The sequence below is a fragment of the Humulus lupulus genome, chromosome 3 (genome assembly GCF_963169125.1).
Source record: "Humulus lupulus chromosome 3, drHumLupu1.1, whole genome shotgun sequence".
Lineage (NCBI taxonomy): Eukaryota > Viridiplantae > Streptophyta > Magnoliopsida > Rosales > Cannabaceae > Humulus > Humulus lupulus.
The window spans coordinates 185,609,275-185,626,967 of NC_084795.1; the positions used below are offsets into that span (position 1 = coordinate 185,609,275).

At 42.3% G+C, this 17,693-nt stretch overlaps 1 protein-coding gene across 1 annotated transcript; it reads right to left on the reverse strand.

Annotated features, from left to right (window-relative positions):
* Positions 1–584: 584 nt before the first annotated feature.
* LOC133825266 (uncharacterized) lies at positions 585–1,177 on the reverse strand. The gene is made up of 2 exons (XM_062258231.1): positions 916–1,177; positions 585–832 (listed from the first exon to the last, which is right to left on the reverse strand). The coding sequence occupies exons 1-2, from the start codon at positions 1,175–1,177 to the stop codon at positions 585–587; spliced, it is 510 nt and encodes a 169-aa protein (XP_062114215.1).
* Positions 1,178–17,693: the final 16,516 nt, after the last annotated feature.

Below are 17,693 nucleotides of genomic sequence, written 5' to 3' on the forward strand. Positions count from 1 at the left end.
TAAATTGGTATCAATATAAATAAATAATATTAAATCAAGAGCTCCCAAGGATATCAAATTCCTTCTGAGTTCGGGTATGTGTCTCACATTGTTGAGCACTTTCACCTCTCCATTGAACTGTAGAATTGCCACCTTTCCTAGACCAATTACCCTGCAAGAAACATCATTCCCCATTAGTACTCTACCACCATCAGTTTCTTTATAATCAAAAAATGAATCTAAGTTAGGACATATATGGTAAGTGCATCCTAAATCAAGGATCCACTCTTTGATATCTGATTTCTCAAATATTGAGAAAAGTTCTCCTCCTGATGAGCAGTCATCTTTGGTTTCAGCCACAGCTGCAGAAGCATTATGAGACTTCATTTCTTGCTGGTGTTTGTTTTCATTATGAAATTGATTGTAGATTGGTCTTCTCTGGTCCTGGTTTTATTTGGACCCTTGTTGATTGATTAACAGATTGCAAAATCTCTATGTCCAGTTTTCCCACAGTGATAACACTGTCTTGAGTCTTTCCCTCTTGACTTCGACCTTGAATGGTGTGATTGATTTCCTCTAAATGAGCCTATCTTTAGATTTCTTCCTCAAACAAAGTAAGCCTCATCTCTCCTGATTTCTTTCTCAAGTTGTAACTCAAACTCCTTTGACATTAAAGAACCAAGAACATCCTCCAAAGCAATCACATCTCTGTCATACTTTACTGCTGCTTTGACTTCTTGATAGGCAATTGGTAATGATCTGAGCAAGATAATTGCTTGACTTTCTTCATCTACCTTATGTTCAATATTAGCCAAACCAACAATAATCTCATTAAATTTATCAATATTTTCATCTAAAGAAATAGAGGAGTTCATTCTAAAACCATATAATCTTTCAAGAAGATTTATTTTGTTCAAAATGGATGGCTTCAGGTACAATTGTTCCGCTTGTCCCAAAGACCCTTTGCAGTCTTTTCTGAGGTTAATTTCCTTCTTAGTCCATTGGAAAGATACATGATGATCGTGTAATAAGCCATCTCCTCAATTTCAGCGATTTCTTCTGGTTTCTTCTCTGCCAAAAGCTTTTGATCTCCGAGCACTTTAGCCACCTTTTGATGCACTAAGATGCCTTTTAAACTCTCTCTCCATAAGGTAAAATCATTGGTGCCATCAAATTTTTCCAATTCAAACTTTTCCATAGTTGACATACTTTCTTGATTCTGTTCTTGAACAATTCTTTATGTGAAAGCTTTGAATCTTGATCTCTCCTCTTGATAGTGAAACCTGGATCTGATTTTGTAGGAAAAATCTTATGTTTTCTGTGATCAAGATTCTTAGAATTTAATCAGCAATGACATAAAACAATTGCAATAACTAATATATCAGATTAGTTATAATGAAAGGATAGTAATCAAAAGTTAAATGCAAAAAAATAAAGGAAGAACACCCAGAAATTTTATACAGGTTCGAACCAAATCAATCTGGCCTACATCTTGTTTGATGCACTATCATCATCATCAATCGATGCAATCTCTGAATACAAATACAGTTGAGAACAAGCACTTCAGGACTCCCAAGAACCTTTCTCTCTCTAAGGTTCTAATCTCAAACACTTTCTAACATTTGTGTTTTCTCTCAGTCCTCACAATACACACGCTCAAATTCTCTTTCTCTGTATTCTCTCTTTCCCTCAATACAACTTCTCTCCTCTTTCTTTCACACTCTCTTTTTCACCCCTCTAAAATGAAATACAACAACATATATATATAGGTTGCCAAGATTAGTTGAAAACTAGAACAGTTGGGTTAGTTAGGATTTGTAGGAAAGATCTCCACAGTTTAAGAGAAAATGCTTATCTTGAGGAAATTGGCTAAGTGTTTATCAATTTGGTTCAAAGCCATGGGATTTATAAGCAGCCATGTTCCTTATTTTATCCTTTTGAATCCCATAAATTCCTTAAAATGCCTGGTCAATGACCCCATTGATTTCACCAACTATTCTTGACATTTTGAGATTTCCCCAAATTTGGTAATTCTCCTAGTCGCATGCTCTGATATTTTTGGCAAGATTTGCTCATACGCTTGTAAGGAATATCTCCGTTTTGATTCTGATTCCATATCTTGTGATTGATGACTTGCTTGTTTGAATAACGATATTCCTTTACTATGAGTCGCATGAGCTCTTGCCTTTTATACTGATCATATAATTGTTAGTTGTAAAGCATATGCTCTGTTAATCACATAGTTAATGAATTCATAATCTACTTTTTGTATTCATAATCTCCATAATATTATGCTTTGAACAATATGATTTAGCTACAATTCTGGAAAATACAGTACAACTTAAAGTAATATTTTTTTAGACAAAGATTTCCATGCTCTAGGTACTTTATTTCCACCATATATTTCTTTTAGTGTATATGAGCCTTTGTCTAGTACTTCAGCTATTTCATATGGGCCTTCCTAATTGGGTTCCTACTTCTTTTGATTCCCTGTAAAATTCTCAGGTGTTGGATTTCTTCTCATACTAATGATCTACAGTACTCTTGTACTTTTCATTTTTATATGAATTACTTGTCTAAGTTGTTATATAATATCTTGATTGTGTGCGACCTGGGCATTATTTGTGGCTTCATGTGCACATATTTCTATATGAAGAATGGGTAATCCAATTTCAGTTGGGAGCACAGTCTCTGTACCATATACCATTGCTTATGAAGATTCTCCGATTGATGTTTTGCGCGTAGTTTTGTATCCTCTCAAAACTTTAGACATATCATCTAACCAAGCTCCTTTATTTCAATCTAAATCTTCCTTGATGTTGGCAAAAATGACTTGTGAGTCGCCTCAACTTGGTTATTGCCTTGTGGGTATCTAACAGATGAAAATCCCAAGTAAATCTTCAACTTTTGCATGAGCTCTTTTACCTTCACATTATTGAACGTGGTAATGTTAAGATTGGTTAAAACACAAAGTCTAAGTGGTCTTACACATGCTAGGTGTAAAACCCTAAATGTTTTCACATAGTGTAGATGTGAAATTTGACTTTTTGTTGTAGGCATTTACAAATTATGTTTTTGGGTCGAAAGTGATACAACAAAGTATCTAAGGAGAATTTGGGAGAATTTGGAGGTGTTTAAGGTCACTTTTAAAAAGTTTCACCTACCTATATGGTGTTGCAATGCCTTTTTGGAGGTGATGCATTGCTTAAAACCTTAGGGTTTTGGCATATCGCAGCAGGTTACGCATCACCTATAGAGAGGCAACAAGCTGCCTGACGTGTTCATACAGACACGTGTTTGAAGCTCCAAATGATGTGTTCAAAAGCTCTAATCCTATTGGTTGGACTTAATGACGGTTCCTACACTATAAAAGGTTTCTCCTAGAGCTTTGATAGACTTGAATACTCTTTCAAATCTCTCTCTAACTCTTCTCTAGCTCTCAAGATCATAAATTTTCTCCAAGAAATTCATAAAGAAAGTTATAGTCTTTGCAAATTTCAAGGCTTATTCAATCCCAATTTCCTTTCCTACTAGAGAAAGCCTCAAGCATCCATCAAGGGCTAGGAAATAGATAATTTGTGAGGTGCAGAAAGTGAATGAGCAGAGGTGGAAATGGAAATCATAGCAACTCCAAATGTTTAGCTTTGATGACTATTTCCCCTGGTTGAGTTATGTCATATGTTCGCCATCGGACCAGTTCGTCTGAACTAAGAGGGCGAATCGAAACGTCTGAAGGAACTAGATGTTTACTTTTAATTTCTTCAAAGGAATCCATGCATCTAGACTTGAAGGGTTTTGGTGTTTTAGCCTTTGCAGGTTAAGCAGGCCGCTTAACACCAATGATAGATTTTTGGAAAAAGAAGGAAAAAATTAGGGTTTGCGAAGTTTGAAATAATTGGGAAAATGATATTTTGAAATCACCTGGTTTTTTTAAAAGCGAAGGAAGTTGATGAGGAGGCAGTTGAATATAAGGATAGTTTTCCTGCTTGATTGTTTGAAATGATGGTTAATAAATGAAGGATGCTCGGCTATACATAAATCGAGGCATGGATTAGGATAAGCGGAAACAGTAGAAACCTTTTGTCTTTAGACAAAATGTGCGGATAAAAATGTCTAAAGACAATGGGAAATTTTTGGGGAATGATTTTCCTTGATGATGTCGCAAAATTGAAAAAACAGAGCTCACAACTCTAAATGTATGAATAAAAAGCTCACATCTCAGAATGGATGAACGAAAAGCTCAAAGCTCTATAGAAGCTAATGAATAGCTCATAACTCTTAATGAATGGATGAATAAAGAGCTCAGAGATCTGACCGAACAAAGAGCTCAGAGCTCTCGATGAATGAAGAGCTTATAGCTCTACGCAAACCAAGGAACTCCATTTTCCGTATGGTGATAGTAAGCAAAAAAGATGCCGAGGTAGAACAACTGCTCAGCATCCATATTTTAAATATTGGTTTGAAAGAAGGGAAAAGATGTGCGGAAAAGGAATTACAAAGATTGACATGTGGCCCAGCCTAAGGAAATCTTTCTAAATCCCTTGACTCATAAATTTTCCAATAAATAGTAAACAAGGCACTTATTTTGGGGACCTTGGATAGGTTGTTAATTGCTTGACTGTGGATTGAGGAGGGAGAATCATTAACTAACTTAAGCATCATAGTGTCTTTTTGAAAGCACCCATCATTCGATTCACTCTTTCAATTTAGTAGGAGAGCACATTTATGCTATTGGTTTAGCCAATAGAATGTGTTAAGATCCATGGTACAAAATCAAATCAAATTACAACATAAAAATGAAGATCTTTGTAAACTGGGAAAGTTATTATGTTTAGAACACTTTCACCTGAAAACTAAGCGCCTATAAGGATCAGAGATACCCTTATAGGTGCCATAAGAGAAAGGGTAATAATAATAATAATAATAATAATAATAATAAAAATAATAATAATTATAAAAAGTTACCCCCACAAGGGGTGCCTGCTCTTAGAAGAGAAACCCTGTTGACCCTCAAATCGGTCAACACACGAAGTCAGATAAACGATATAAAATGAGATGAAAACAAGAAGAAATCAAGACGAAAAGGAAAACGACACAAACAATTTATAATGGTTCAGCCCCAATTAGATAGTAATGACCTACGTCCATTTAGTGTTCTTATTGATGTAGAACCCCAACACTATGATCAATGAACTAGGGTTCACGAGTTTCACAAGCTTCAGGATGATTACAATTTCGGTGAATAATAACACTATAATTTTCTCTCAGAATTCCCCCAATCCAAAAAGTCCCCTCCCTTGATCCCTTTGATTCATATTTATAGGCTTAAGAAGGTTACATGGGTCAATGGGTCTTAATTACAATTAAGACTTGCGTATCTAGGTAAATACAAAAATTACAATTAATGCATAATTACAAGATTCCAAATCTAACAAAATTAAATGAATATATGCGACCAGTCTAGTCGCACATAAATATGATGTGTGATAATCCAACAATCTTCTGGTCGATGGCCGAGTAGGATACATTCACTTGAAACCATCACGTACCTCTCACGTGTAGGCCAATCCTGCCCCGTCATCAGGTAGTCCATTTTTGGGTAAACATTCGTCCCCAAAAGTTTATTTTACTGCGACCAGCATAAAGTAAACTTACACGATCAACCCTTCGCGTGACCTGTCGGACCTGTCAGAGCCATCAATGCCTTCTCCAAAAAAGGCAACCAATCATGTCATTACAGTTTCCCAAAAAGTGATTTGATGGCTATCACCCTTTTCCATGCCTCAAAAAATCACCCCCCATCATTAGCTCAGTAACTGCGCTTTGACCAATATAAATAACTCCTCAAATTCACTTTTTACTTTTTACTCTCCTCAAGAACACTAAAGAACGGAGCATAAAGAACACAAAAAACACAGACAATTTTAGCGATACACAGAGTTCTGTCCAACCACTTGACTTAACGTCTCAGAAATTTGCATCCATTTTTACTCAAGTGAGTTTCTTGAACTTCTTCTTCTCTGAGATGTTGTGCACTAACTATCTTTTTAGTTCTCTGGTTTCTTTGGATTCAAAGTTCCTGAATGTTCTTGAAAAAAAGATTTGGGGCATTCGGGCATGTAGCTACTAACATGATAGGATAATGAAAAGACACTAAATGAGGCTTAGGAATTAGCTTGGGAGTTAGGATTATTGATCTCGGGCATAAAATCAAAGTAAAAATTTAATTTTTAGGCATTTAGAAAAAACTGGGTTTTTCTCGCCCTTTCTTAGAGTCGAAAAGTTTTTTTCTGAAAAAGTTTTCACTTCTGCTTTTCAATCTATTTTCCAAGCTATTCGCATACTATTTAGTGTTTACGTTAGAATGTCGTTGGTCGTATAAAAGCTTAACTTTTATACATGAGCAATGTTGTTCCAACTTTTCCACTTTCTTGGTCTATTGGTCGTAGATTCTCATCTCCCCTTCTCTGTTCACAGATTTTCATGCATGACCCATGGGGAGGTGAGAGGCCGATCGACGACCACTTGCTCGCACAGTTACTCGAAGATCAGGAACAGCCGTTGCTGCTAATCTCAGAAATTCCCTTTTCTCAACGTAACCCCACAAGTAGACCTTTGTCAGTAAAACCAACATGGGGCACATAAAATCCATCGCTCAAAAGAAAAAGAAAACAACCCAACCTCCTGCCAATCAACCCGCTCCTCGGGCTGAAAATCCTTTGACCAACCCTCAACCTAAGAACACTTCAGAGCCAGAAATTCTAACAAAAGCCCGACTTCGCGACATCCTTCGACCAGAGGTTGAATGGTAAGTAGTACCTCCTAGTGTTATTACAGCTAGGATGGTAGGGAATTATCTCAAGAAGTATGGACTTCTTGGGATAACCCTAATCAAGCCTTCAATCGACCAGCAGGCAAACCTGCCTGGGGGTACCTTCAGCGCCTGGTCGTGGTATCACATTGAGGCAAGGGAAACCTTGCCTCTTCATCCGTTCTTCCAAGGGGTGGCCAATTATTTCAATGTCGCTCCCTTTCAAATCACCCCAAACGGATATAGAGAGTTTTTTGCTTTCTATATTCTTTACAACCACAAGAAGTGGCGCATTCCTATGCCACACGAGATCAATCATTTATTTGATCTCAAGTCCAAACCCAATCACAAAAACATGGGTTTCTTCCACTTCTACCACTAGGAATCTACACGCACCTTCTTAAGTGACATTATCCACACATCCAACGTGGGAAAGTACTTGCAAGAGTACTTTTTACACCAGACCTGGTCGCCAACAACCTGGCCTTTACTGAAGGAGGTAAACCATTTATTTACTAGTCTTTAGATTTTGTTTAGCTTTTCTACACATTCTTTAGAACTTTGGTGTGATTCAGGTCCATGGCATCGACCAGCTCCCACTCCAGATATGGAGATACGAGCAGCATCATTTGCCAGCATGAAAAATATTGAAAAAAATGTCAAAGAGCTGGTTACGGAAACCAATCAAAGGCTAGTTGGCCTTCTGGCACCTCACCAGGACGTGAGGGAATCAATTGCAAGAAGCGCTACTGGGGAAAAATTCTCGAGCAGCATCAACATGTGTCACAACCCCCGAGGAGGGCAACGGGAGTGACCATCAGGGAACTGTCCAGCACCCTACCCAGCAAGGAAAGGGCAAGAAAATGGTTTCTCAACATCCTGAGCCTATTCTTGAGTCTTCGGATGAGAACGGTACTGACTTCTCACTCTTAGACAGTTTTCCCACTCCCTGTAATTTATTTGATGGGGACGACAACTTTAAATACACACCTAATTTAAATTCAGACTTCTTCAAGGCAGAGAGTGAGTGTAGCAGTAGTACAATAAGTAATGTAGCGACCAGTAGTTGTAGCTCGTGTATTTTACTTGTAATTTATTTAATCTTATTTCCTTGATTTAGTAGGTCTCTCAATCTATATTGCATGACTGTTCACTTCTATTTTGCAGTCATATCTGCTGAAGATCCATTCAACTTATATAGCGAACCTGACCCTGTTGCTCCTAGGAGCAAGTAAAAGGGGAGCAGGCAACATCGTGGGGAAAGCAACAGCAACCCACCGACGAAAAAGGCTCAAATCGGGGATCTTCCAGTACCAGATCCTTCCCGGGAAACAACACCTCCTCCAGCTCCCATCGACCAATCATCTTAACCAGCCGCCGAGGACCAGACACTTCCTCCAGCGTCTGCCAACCAAACTCCTCCAACTCCAACTCCCGCTGACCAGACCCCTCTAGATCAGTCAGGAGAGGCTTTGATGAACATGGCTCTCAGCTCAGCCAAAGATAGACTGACAAAGCTATCGAGGCACTGACGCAGCCGAGTGGCCACAGCAATACTGACTCCATGGAAGTCGAGCAGATCTTCAACCATCCACTGAATGAAGTGCTCAGCGTAAGTTGTTGTTTTTTTCTGAGCTTTATTTGTTTATCTTGTCACTTTATTTCCACTAACAGTTTTATCTTTTTTCTGGTCGTAGGGAGTTCTAACGATGAGCGCTGGCTGGCGCCGCTCTGGGGCATTAACTGCTCAATATGAGAAGAGGCTTGGTGAATAGCTCAGAGCGTCTAAGGATAAACACGCTGAGGAGCTTAAGATGGCTGAGGCCAAATACACCAAGTAGCTCGAGGCAGCTGAGAAGAAAAATGTTGAACTGCTCGAACAGAAGGCCAAGTTGGCCGAAGAGCTGAAACAACACTAGGCTGCCTTGACCAAATCCATTGAAGCTAAAGAGAAGTACAAGGAGGCTTTTCTGATTAATTTTAAGGAAGCCTCTAAGCTTCAAGATGATTTGGTCATCAGCAGAAATGAGACTGAGGGGTTGGAGGAACGCGTCAAATAGCTCGAGGAGACCAATGCCAGTAACCTGGAGAAGTACAAGGGAGCCACTTTTAAATGCTTCTATATGTTCTGGAAGAATAACTATGGGGTCGACTTTAGCTATCTACCAGACCGTATGAGGCAGTTTGAGCTAAACAAGTGTCTAGCTCGCCTTGAAGAGGAGGAGAGAGTGAAAGTTCCAGCATCCCCCGAAATCTCTTTGGCTACGGTCATTGATGGCGTAGGCGAGGAAATTGGGGCCTCTGTCGACTAGAAAATTCCTCAAGATCCTCCTGCTTCATAATTTCTTCTGTTTTTATTTAAATTTATAACTTGGGACACACTTACCTTGGTTCGTAGTGTCAAGACAATATATTTGTTGCTACACGAGCACCTTTTTCTTTTAAACAGAGAATTACATCCGAGCAGTAGCTGCTCACGGTGTAAAATAATTCACTTTTAATATTTGGATATTATAATACTTGCAATGTATTACAACTTCTTGTTCACATGACCGAACTTAGAATAGCACTTATTTTTCTCGTGTGTTTACATATACTTGTCGATATGCTTTGCTTACTAGATACCTTATATGCCCCCAAGTGATTGAGGAGCTTAAGGTCCTCGGTCACTTGCCTTGACCAAAACTTGTTTGAACATTACTGCTTGTAATAATGATATATAAAAAATGATAATAAAGTAAAACAACACACGTAATGAGCAAATACTTGTAATAAATACAATAGTTGGCAAGATTGACTGGCTGCGCAGAGTCCCTTTTATTTCTCATAATAGATGGACAATTGTGTTTGTATGAGTGATCAAGAAATGATCTTACACTTATAAGCGATCAGTCATATGACTGACTGACCCTTGTTCATAAACTTGTAAAAAGTTAAATTAATACAAGCCAATTCTTTAAAATGAATTGTTTATTGATAATACTTGCACATGTGTTCTCCATTCCAATAGCAATGAATGAGCTCTTCATTTAAGCGAGCAAGTTTGTAGGTGCCTGGTTGAAAGACTTCTTTGATTTGGTGTGGCCCTTCCCAGTTAGGTCCAAGCACTCCAGCAGCTTTATCGCGGGTGTTGAGGAAAACTCTTCTATGTACCAAATCTCCCAAATTAAATTTTATTTCACGTACTTTAGAGTTGAAGTACCGGATGACCTTTTGTTGGTAAGCTGCTACTCGGAGTTGGGCTTGCTCGCGCCTTTCATCGACCAAGTCCAGAGATTCCATCAATAGCTCGCTATTAACGTCTTGATTGTATGCCAACCTTCGGTGTGATGGTGGATCTAATTCAACAGGCAACATAGCCTCATACCCATAGGCCAAGGAAAATGGAGTATGGCTTGTTGTTGTTTGATGGGATGTTCTATACGACCAGAGGAATTCAGGCAACTGCTCTGGCCATGCCCCTTTTACTTCTTCAAGCCTTTTCTTCAGAGTATCCTTTAGTTTCTTATTGACAGCCTCAACTTGTTCATTTGTCTGTGGATGAGCTCCTGAAGTAAAGATTTTGATAATCCCATGTCTCTCGCAAATATCTGTGAATAGATCACTATCAAACGGTATGCTGTTGTTTGAGACAATTTTTCTTGGCAATCCATAACGACACACAATGTTCTTGACCACAAAATCCAGCACCTACTTGGTCGTTATGGTTGCAAGTCGCTCAGCTTCGGCCCACTTTGTGAAGTAGTCAACAACAACCACAGCGTACTTGACGTTTCCTTTTCCTATGGGCAAGGACCCAATCAAATCTATCCCCCACACTACGAATGGCCACGGGCTTTGCATCTGTTTTAGCTCATTAGGGGCTATCGTGGTATCATGGAGAATCTCTAACACTTGTCGCATTTTCGAACGAAATCCACAGAGTCTTCATTCATCGTTGGCCAGAAGTATCCTTGCCTTAGGATATTTTTAGATAAAGTTTGCCCCCCCCCCCCCCCCTCAGCATGATCCCTGCAGAAACCTTCATGGACTTATCTCATTAATTCTTTGGCCTTTTCTTTTGAAACACACCTTAGGAGTGGGATTGAATACCCCCTTCTGTATAAAATTTTGTCGACCAGGATAAACCGAGCAGACTTCCTCTGGAGGGCTATCTGTCGGCAGTACACCGTGTGCCAAGTACTCAATAAAGGGTACCATCCACGTGTCTGCTGCCTGAATTACTAGAGAGGTTTCTTCTGTTTTGATGCTTGGGGTGGATAGTCGTTCAACATGCACTATATTCAAGGTGTCAACATCTTTTGTACTTGCTAATTTGGCTAAAGCATCACCATTTGAGTCCAGTCGCAAGGAACTTGCTGGAGAGTATATTTTTCAAATTGTGCCAACAAATCCTTTGCTTTGTTCAAATAAGCAACCATCTTTAAAGCCCAGGCTTCATATTCTTCAGTAATTTTATTAACCACTAACTGGGAGTCACCATAGATTTAAAGTCACTTTATGTTCATATCCTTGGCTAATCGCAATCCTGCGAGCAAAGCTTCGTATTCGGCTTCGTTATTAGACATTGTAAAGTCGAATCTGATTGCGCAATGGAATCTATGCCCTTCAGGTGTGATTAAAATCACACCTGCTCCAGTGTTGTGCTCGTTGGAAGAGCCATCTGTGAACAATTTCCAAGGGGGAGTTTGGCCCCGAGGCTCATGCTCTTCTATCGATTTTGTGTCTTAAAGTACAGTGAACTCTACAACAAAGTCTTCCAGAGCCTGTCCCTTCATTGTTGCTCGTGGCAACTAAAAAATATCAAACTGTCCAAGTTCAACTGCTCATTTCAATAATCGACCATCTGCTTCTGGTTACTACAGGACTTGCCGTTGGGGCTGGTTGGTTAATACTGTGATGGGGTGAGCTTGGAAGTATGGTCGCAGCTTTCTAGAGGCTAAGATCAAGTAGTAAGCTAATTTCTCAATGGGTGGGTATCACAGTTCTGCTCTTATTAGCCTTTTTCTTATATAATACACAACTTTTTGCACATGTTCCTCCTCTCTTACCAGGACAGCACTAGCATCATATTCTGTGACCGCCAAGTAGATGAACAAAGTTTCCTTTTCAACCAGCTTAGACAAAATCGGTGGCTGAGACATATGAGATTTTAGATCTTGGAAGGCTTGTTCGCACGCTTCCGTCCACTCAAATTTCTTATTTCCCCTAAGTGGATTAGAAAATAGGACGCACTTGTCTGTGGATTTAGAGATAAATCTACTTAGAGTAGGAATCCTCCCGGTTAAACTTTGAACATCCTTTATCTTTGTTGGCGATTTCATATCGACCAGGGCCTTGAACTTTTCGAGATTAGCTTCGATACCTCGTGAGTTCACTAGAAATCCCAAAAATTTCCCTGATCCAACTCCGAAGGAACACTTAAGGGGATTCAGCTTCATCTGATACTTATTTAAGATGTTGAAGCACTCTTGCAGGTCCCTAATGTGTTCTTCTACCTTCTTCAACTTAACCAGCATGTCATCAACATATACTTCCATGTTTACATAGATCAGCTCTTTAAACATGTGATTGACCAGTCGCTGGTAAGTCGCACCAGCGTTTTCCAAACTGAAAGGCATCACTTTGTAACAGTAGAGCCCTGTATCGGTCCGAAAGCTAGTGTGATCCTCGTCAGGTGGGTGCATACTAATCTGATTGTACCCAGAGTATGCATCCATGAATGATAGGATCTCGTGTTCTAAAGTGGTATCGACCAGCTGGTCGATCCTTGGGAGCGGGAAATAATCGTTAAGTTATACTTTATTAAGGTTTGTGAAATCCACGCATGTACTCCATTTGCCATTCGACTTGGGAACTAGTATGGGACTAGAGACCTGTGATGGATAAAACACTACCCTGATGAATCTGTTATTCTTCAGCTTCTCGACTTCTTCCTTTAAGACTTTTGATCTATCTTTGTCGAGCAACCTTCTTTTCTATTGTACTGGTGGAAAGCTTTTATCTATGTTCAAGACATGGTTGATAACTGCAGGGTCAATCCCAACCATATCTTTATGCGACCAGGAAAATGCCTCATGATTCTTCTTTAAAAATTCCACGAATCTTTGTTTTGCTGTTGTCTCTAAGTTTTTACTGACTTTCACAACCCTGGTCGGATCTGCCTTGTCGAGTTGGACCTCCTCGAGGTCCTCGACTGGTCCTACTTCTTCATCAAAATCCACAAAGCCAGGATCTAAATCCCTATCCTCACTTTGGGCAACACCCTATTTGGTGACGTGCTCACCTGATTGGGCTTGTACCTTATCAGCCAATTGCAACTCTTTTCCAGCTCCTTCCCTCGATCCACCCCTTTTCGCCTTAGTAATTGAGGAATTGTAGCATTCCCTCGCTTCTCGCTGGTTTCCCAACACTCATCCTATCCCCGCGTCAGTTGGGAACTTCATGGAGAGGTACCAGACCGAGGTTACGGCTCGCAGATCGACTAGAATAGGCCTTCCAATCACAGCATTGTATGCAGAAGGACAATCAACTACTATAAAACTAGTGAGTAATGTCTTGTTTGCAGGCGCAGTTCCTGCTGTAACTGGAAGCCTAATCAACCCTGTTGGCGCAAGCCCTTCACCAAAAAAACCATACGGGGTTTGGTTGCATGGTTCCAGGTCTTCACTGACAATTTCATTCTTTCCAGCGAAGACTTGTACAAAAATGTTCACTTAGCTTCCTGTGTCTACTAACACCCACTTAACCATCATATTGGATTTTTGGACGTCCACGACCAAAGGGTCCAAATGAGGGAACCGGACATGTTGAGCGTCAAGCTCAAAGAAAGTTATTAGCTCTTCCTCAGTTTGAGCTTTCTTGGGAGTTCACTCCTCCACACTCAGCATTTCGATGTCCTGGTCGTGGCGTAAGGTCCAAGCGTATCGCTCCCTTGCCTTCCCACTATCTCCTGCAAGGTGTGGGCTACCACAGATAGTTAGCAATGTACCCGCCACAGGAGCTGGCTGTAAAGGGGGCGAGCGTTGGCGTACAGGTGCCTGCTCGTTGCCTCCTTGAGCCTGTCACTAAGAACCTCCAGTGGCTCGCACATATCTCCTCAGGTGTCCTTGTTTTATAAGTAACTCTATTTCATCTTTCAGTTGGTTACACTCATTGGTGTCATGACCATAGTCATTGTAGAAACGACAAAACTTCATTGTCTCTCTCTTGGAGATATCCTTCCTTATTGGCACTGGTCGCTTGTAAGGGACATTGGTGCTGGTCGCCTGGTACACCTCCGCTCTGTTTTCGACAAGGGCCATGTAGTTGGTGAATCTTGGCTCGTACCTATGGCCCTTAGGGTGCTTATTTTCAGACGTTGACAGCTAGTTGTTTGCCTTTTTTCCACAATTTTTCCAGTTGCTTTTGTCATTGCCATTGGGTTTATCTGACCCATTGGAGACTTTAGCGGGATCTTCGTGTGGCTCCTTGTCTTTTGCAAGAAATTTTCCTTCATTGGCAATCGCCTCTTCAAGCTTAATGTATCGGTTTGCTCGATCAAGGAATTCTTGGGTGCTCTTCACCCCATTCTTCCTCAAATTCCATCATCTTTCCCTCATCTCCAACCATTTTCGCTCTAGATGCCGCTCGCATAAAACACTGGGCATACTCCTTTAATGACTCTCCTTTCTTCTAGAAAATCTTGACCGGTTGGTTGGCTTCAGTCAGATGTATTCGACTAGCGTAGAATTGCCCGTAGAATTCCTTCACTAAAATTTCCCATGACACTATGCTAGCAGGAGGGAATTTAAAAAACCATTCCTGAGCAGTATCGGATAGGGTGGCCAAAAAGATTCTGTAGCAATCATCATCCGACACCTTCTAGATGTCCATCTGTATTTGAAATTTATTCAAATGAGATACTGGGTCCCCATATCCATCGAAGTTGGGCAACACTGGCATCTTAAACTTTGTAGGGGTTTCTGCCATGGCTATTCTTTGTATGAATGGAGTGCCTCCTCTCCTATCATACTCGATGTGGGATGTCCGGCTCCCTACCAGCTGCTGGACGGCCTGGTTCAGCGCATCAATCTAGGTTTGCACTGCGTCTGGTGTCTCAAGGGCGACTAGTGCTAGAGAAGGATACTCATCATTCCTTTCATGCCTATCGTTGAGCACATCCTTCATGTCGTCATCTCTACGCCTTTGCTCGCTAGAGCCCAACCGGTCAAAGATGTTAGGTTGCCTAGGCTGCCCCCCAGCGTTCTGGCTCGCAGGCCTATTTTCTCTTGGTGGGGGGTTCCTTTCTCCACCTCTCTCTCTTTGCCCTCGACCAGCGTTCCCTCGACTGGAATCAGCTTCATTGTAATCATCACCATCTCGAAAACGTGATTGGCTATGGCGCGACTTGCTGATCGCACTATTTCCTCCTCTTGCTGGTACCTCTCGAGCGTCAGGGGGAGGCCTGTGTTGGTCGGTGGGTCTCTGGGCATTATTGTGTTGTGGGGGGTCATTGATCGCAGAGCCTGACTCGACATGCCTTCTGTTAGCAGAAGGACACTGTCCCCTGCTTGGTGGATTCGGTTCCTCAACAGTTTAGCATCTAGGGATTTGGGAAGGCTTCCCAGCCCTATTCTGCCTTTGACGCTGGGGATTATCTCGAACAACACGAGAAGGTGGTTGGTGCATAGGATATTGAAATGGAATATCCTGCTAAGCAATAGAATGTTGCTCTGGCCTTAGAGGGCTTGCCGGTTGAGGTGCAGGACTTGGGTCTAGACCTTGTTGTGGTGGTGCACTTGGTGGCTAATCTGGTTGAGAAGTTGGCGTAGGTTGTCCCCGTGCCAACTGGATGGCTGCCTCCAGGGAAGCGGTGGCATCTCTTTGTCGGTGGTCCATGTCAGCCTACCATTCATTCAACTCTTGATGTTGACGGTCAATCTCCATCTGTTGCAACGCCATCATCTCAGCCAACTCCTCCAGCAAAACCATCAGTGTTGTCCCCAGGGTCTCAGAATAAATTTCCTCCTCTTCAAAATCCAACTATGGTTCATCTTCAACCACATTTTGTGGAGGAGGCTGAGTAGATGCAGACTAGAAGTCTGCCTCGTCTTTCTGGATGTTTTTTCCATTTGATTTCCTTGGAATTCTTGAGTTGAACTCTCAATGAAAGCGCCAAAATGTTGACCCTCAAATCGGTCAACGACAAGGAATCAGATAAACAATATAAAATGAGATGAAAATAAGAAGAAATTAAGATGAAAAGGTAAACGACACAAATAATTTATAGTGGTTCGACCCCAATTAGATGGTAATGACCTACGTCCGCTTAGTGTTCTTATTGATGTAGAATCCCAACACTGTGATCAATGAACTAGAGTTCACGAGTTTCACAAGCTTCAGGATTGTTGATGCTCAAAATCTCATCAAGGGAAAACACGCAGTTTACAAGGTGTGGATGCTAAGATGTCATAGCCTTGCACGGCCCCGCTCAGATGCTTAGGCGTGAAGCGACATGGCCTCGCTTGGCCTCGCGAGTTGCCTAGGCTAAACCTCCCAAGTGGCCTCGCGAGAAGGTCTCGGCCACACCACCAAAGTGGCCTCGCGAGATGCCGAGGCCACGCCACCCAAAGGGCCTCGCGAGATGCCTAGGCCACACCTCCCAAGTGGCCTCGCGAGAAGGTCTCGGCCACACCACCAAAGTGGCCTCGCGAGATGCCTAGGCCACGCCACCCAAAGGGCCTCGCGAGATGCCTAGGCCACACCTCCCAAGTGGCCTCGCGAGATGCCTAGGCCACACCTCCCAAGTGGCCTCGCGAGATACCTAGGCCACGCCACCCAAAGGGCCTCGTGAGTTGCCTAGGCCACACCTCCCAAGTGGCCTCGCGAGAAGGTCTCGGCCACACCACCAAAGTGGCCTCGCGAGATGCCTAGGCCACGCCACCCAAAGGGCCTCGCGAGATGCCTAGGCCACACCTCCCAAGTGGCCTCGCGAGATGCCTAGGCCACACCTCCCAAGTGGCCTCGCGAGATGCCTAGGCCACGCCACCCAAAGGGCCTCGTGAGTTGCCTAGGCCACACCTCCCAAGTGGCCTCGCGAGAAGGTCTCGGCCACACCACCAAAGTGGCCTCGCGAGATGCCTAGGCCACGCCACCCAAAGGGCCTCGCGAGATGCCTAGGCCACACCTCCCAAGTGGCCTCGCGAGATGCGTCCATAGTTTCGCCCCTGGCCTCTCCCATGGCTTCGCCCATGGCCTCGCCCATGGCCTCGCCCATGGCCTCGCCCATGGCCTCGCCCATGGTCCCGTGCCCATGGCCTTGGAGGCGAGAATACTCACAAGGGGCACGGTACATGCATGAGTATGGAATGTGCCTAAAAACCTAAAGAAGTCAGAGTACGGATATAGTACCCCTACCAGACAAGTAGTGGGAACGCCAGGAGTGGGTATGCAAGGATAGGAGTTATGGTCCGTACGTGTACGGTCATAGGTCAGAGCCGACACCACTACCCCCTGCGCCACTACGCCTGCCACTACGCGCTAGACATGGGTACCGACAAGTAGTGGAGACATCCTCCTGACACCTACTTCTGTACGGGATGTACGACCACAACCTCTGAAGCCACTCCTCTGACACAGTACGTATGTACCACTTGGTCCCCTGGACCACTATGTATCTAAGGCCATTAGAGCCTACTATAAAATGGACCCTAAGACCACCTGAAAGGGGGTTGGAAATTTTACTGTAACAGAGACATTAGTGTGAATGAGATACTGAATTCTCCATTGTTGTTATTCCATTGTTCTGGAGTCATTGTTCAAGTTTTCATAGCTTTCTAATTAGCGATTTCAATTTGATAATTTTTCCAACTTAACTTCGTTGACGAGTTCTCACCGTCAACAAGGATGATTACAATTTTGG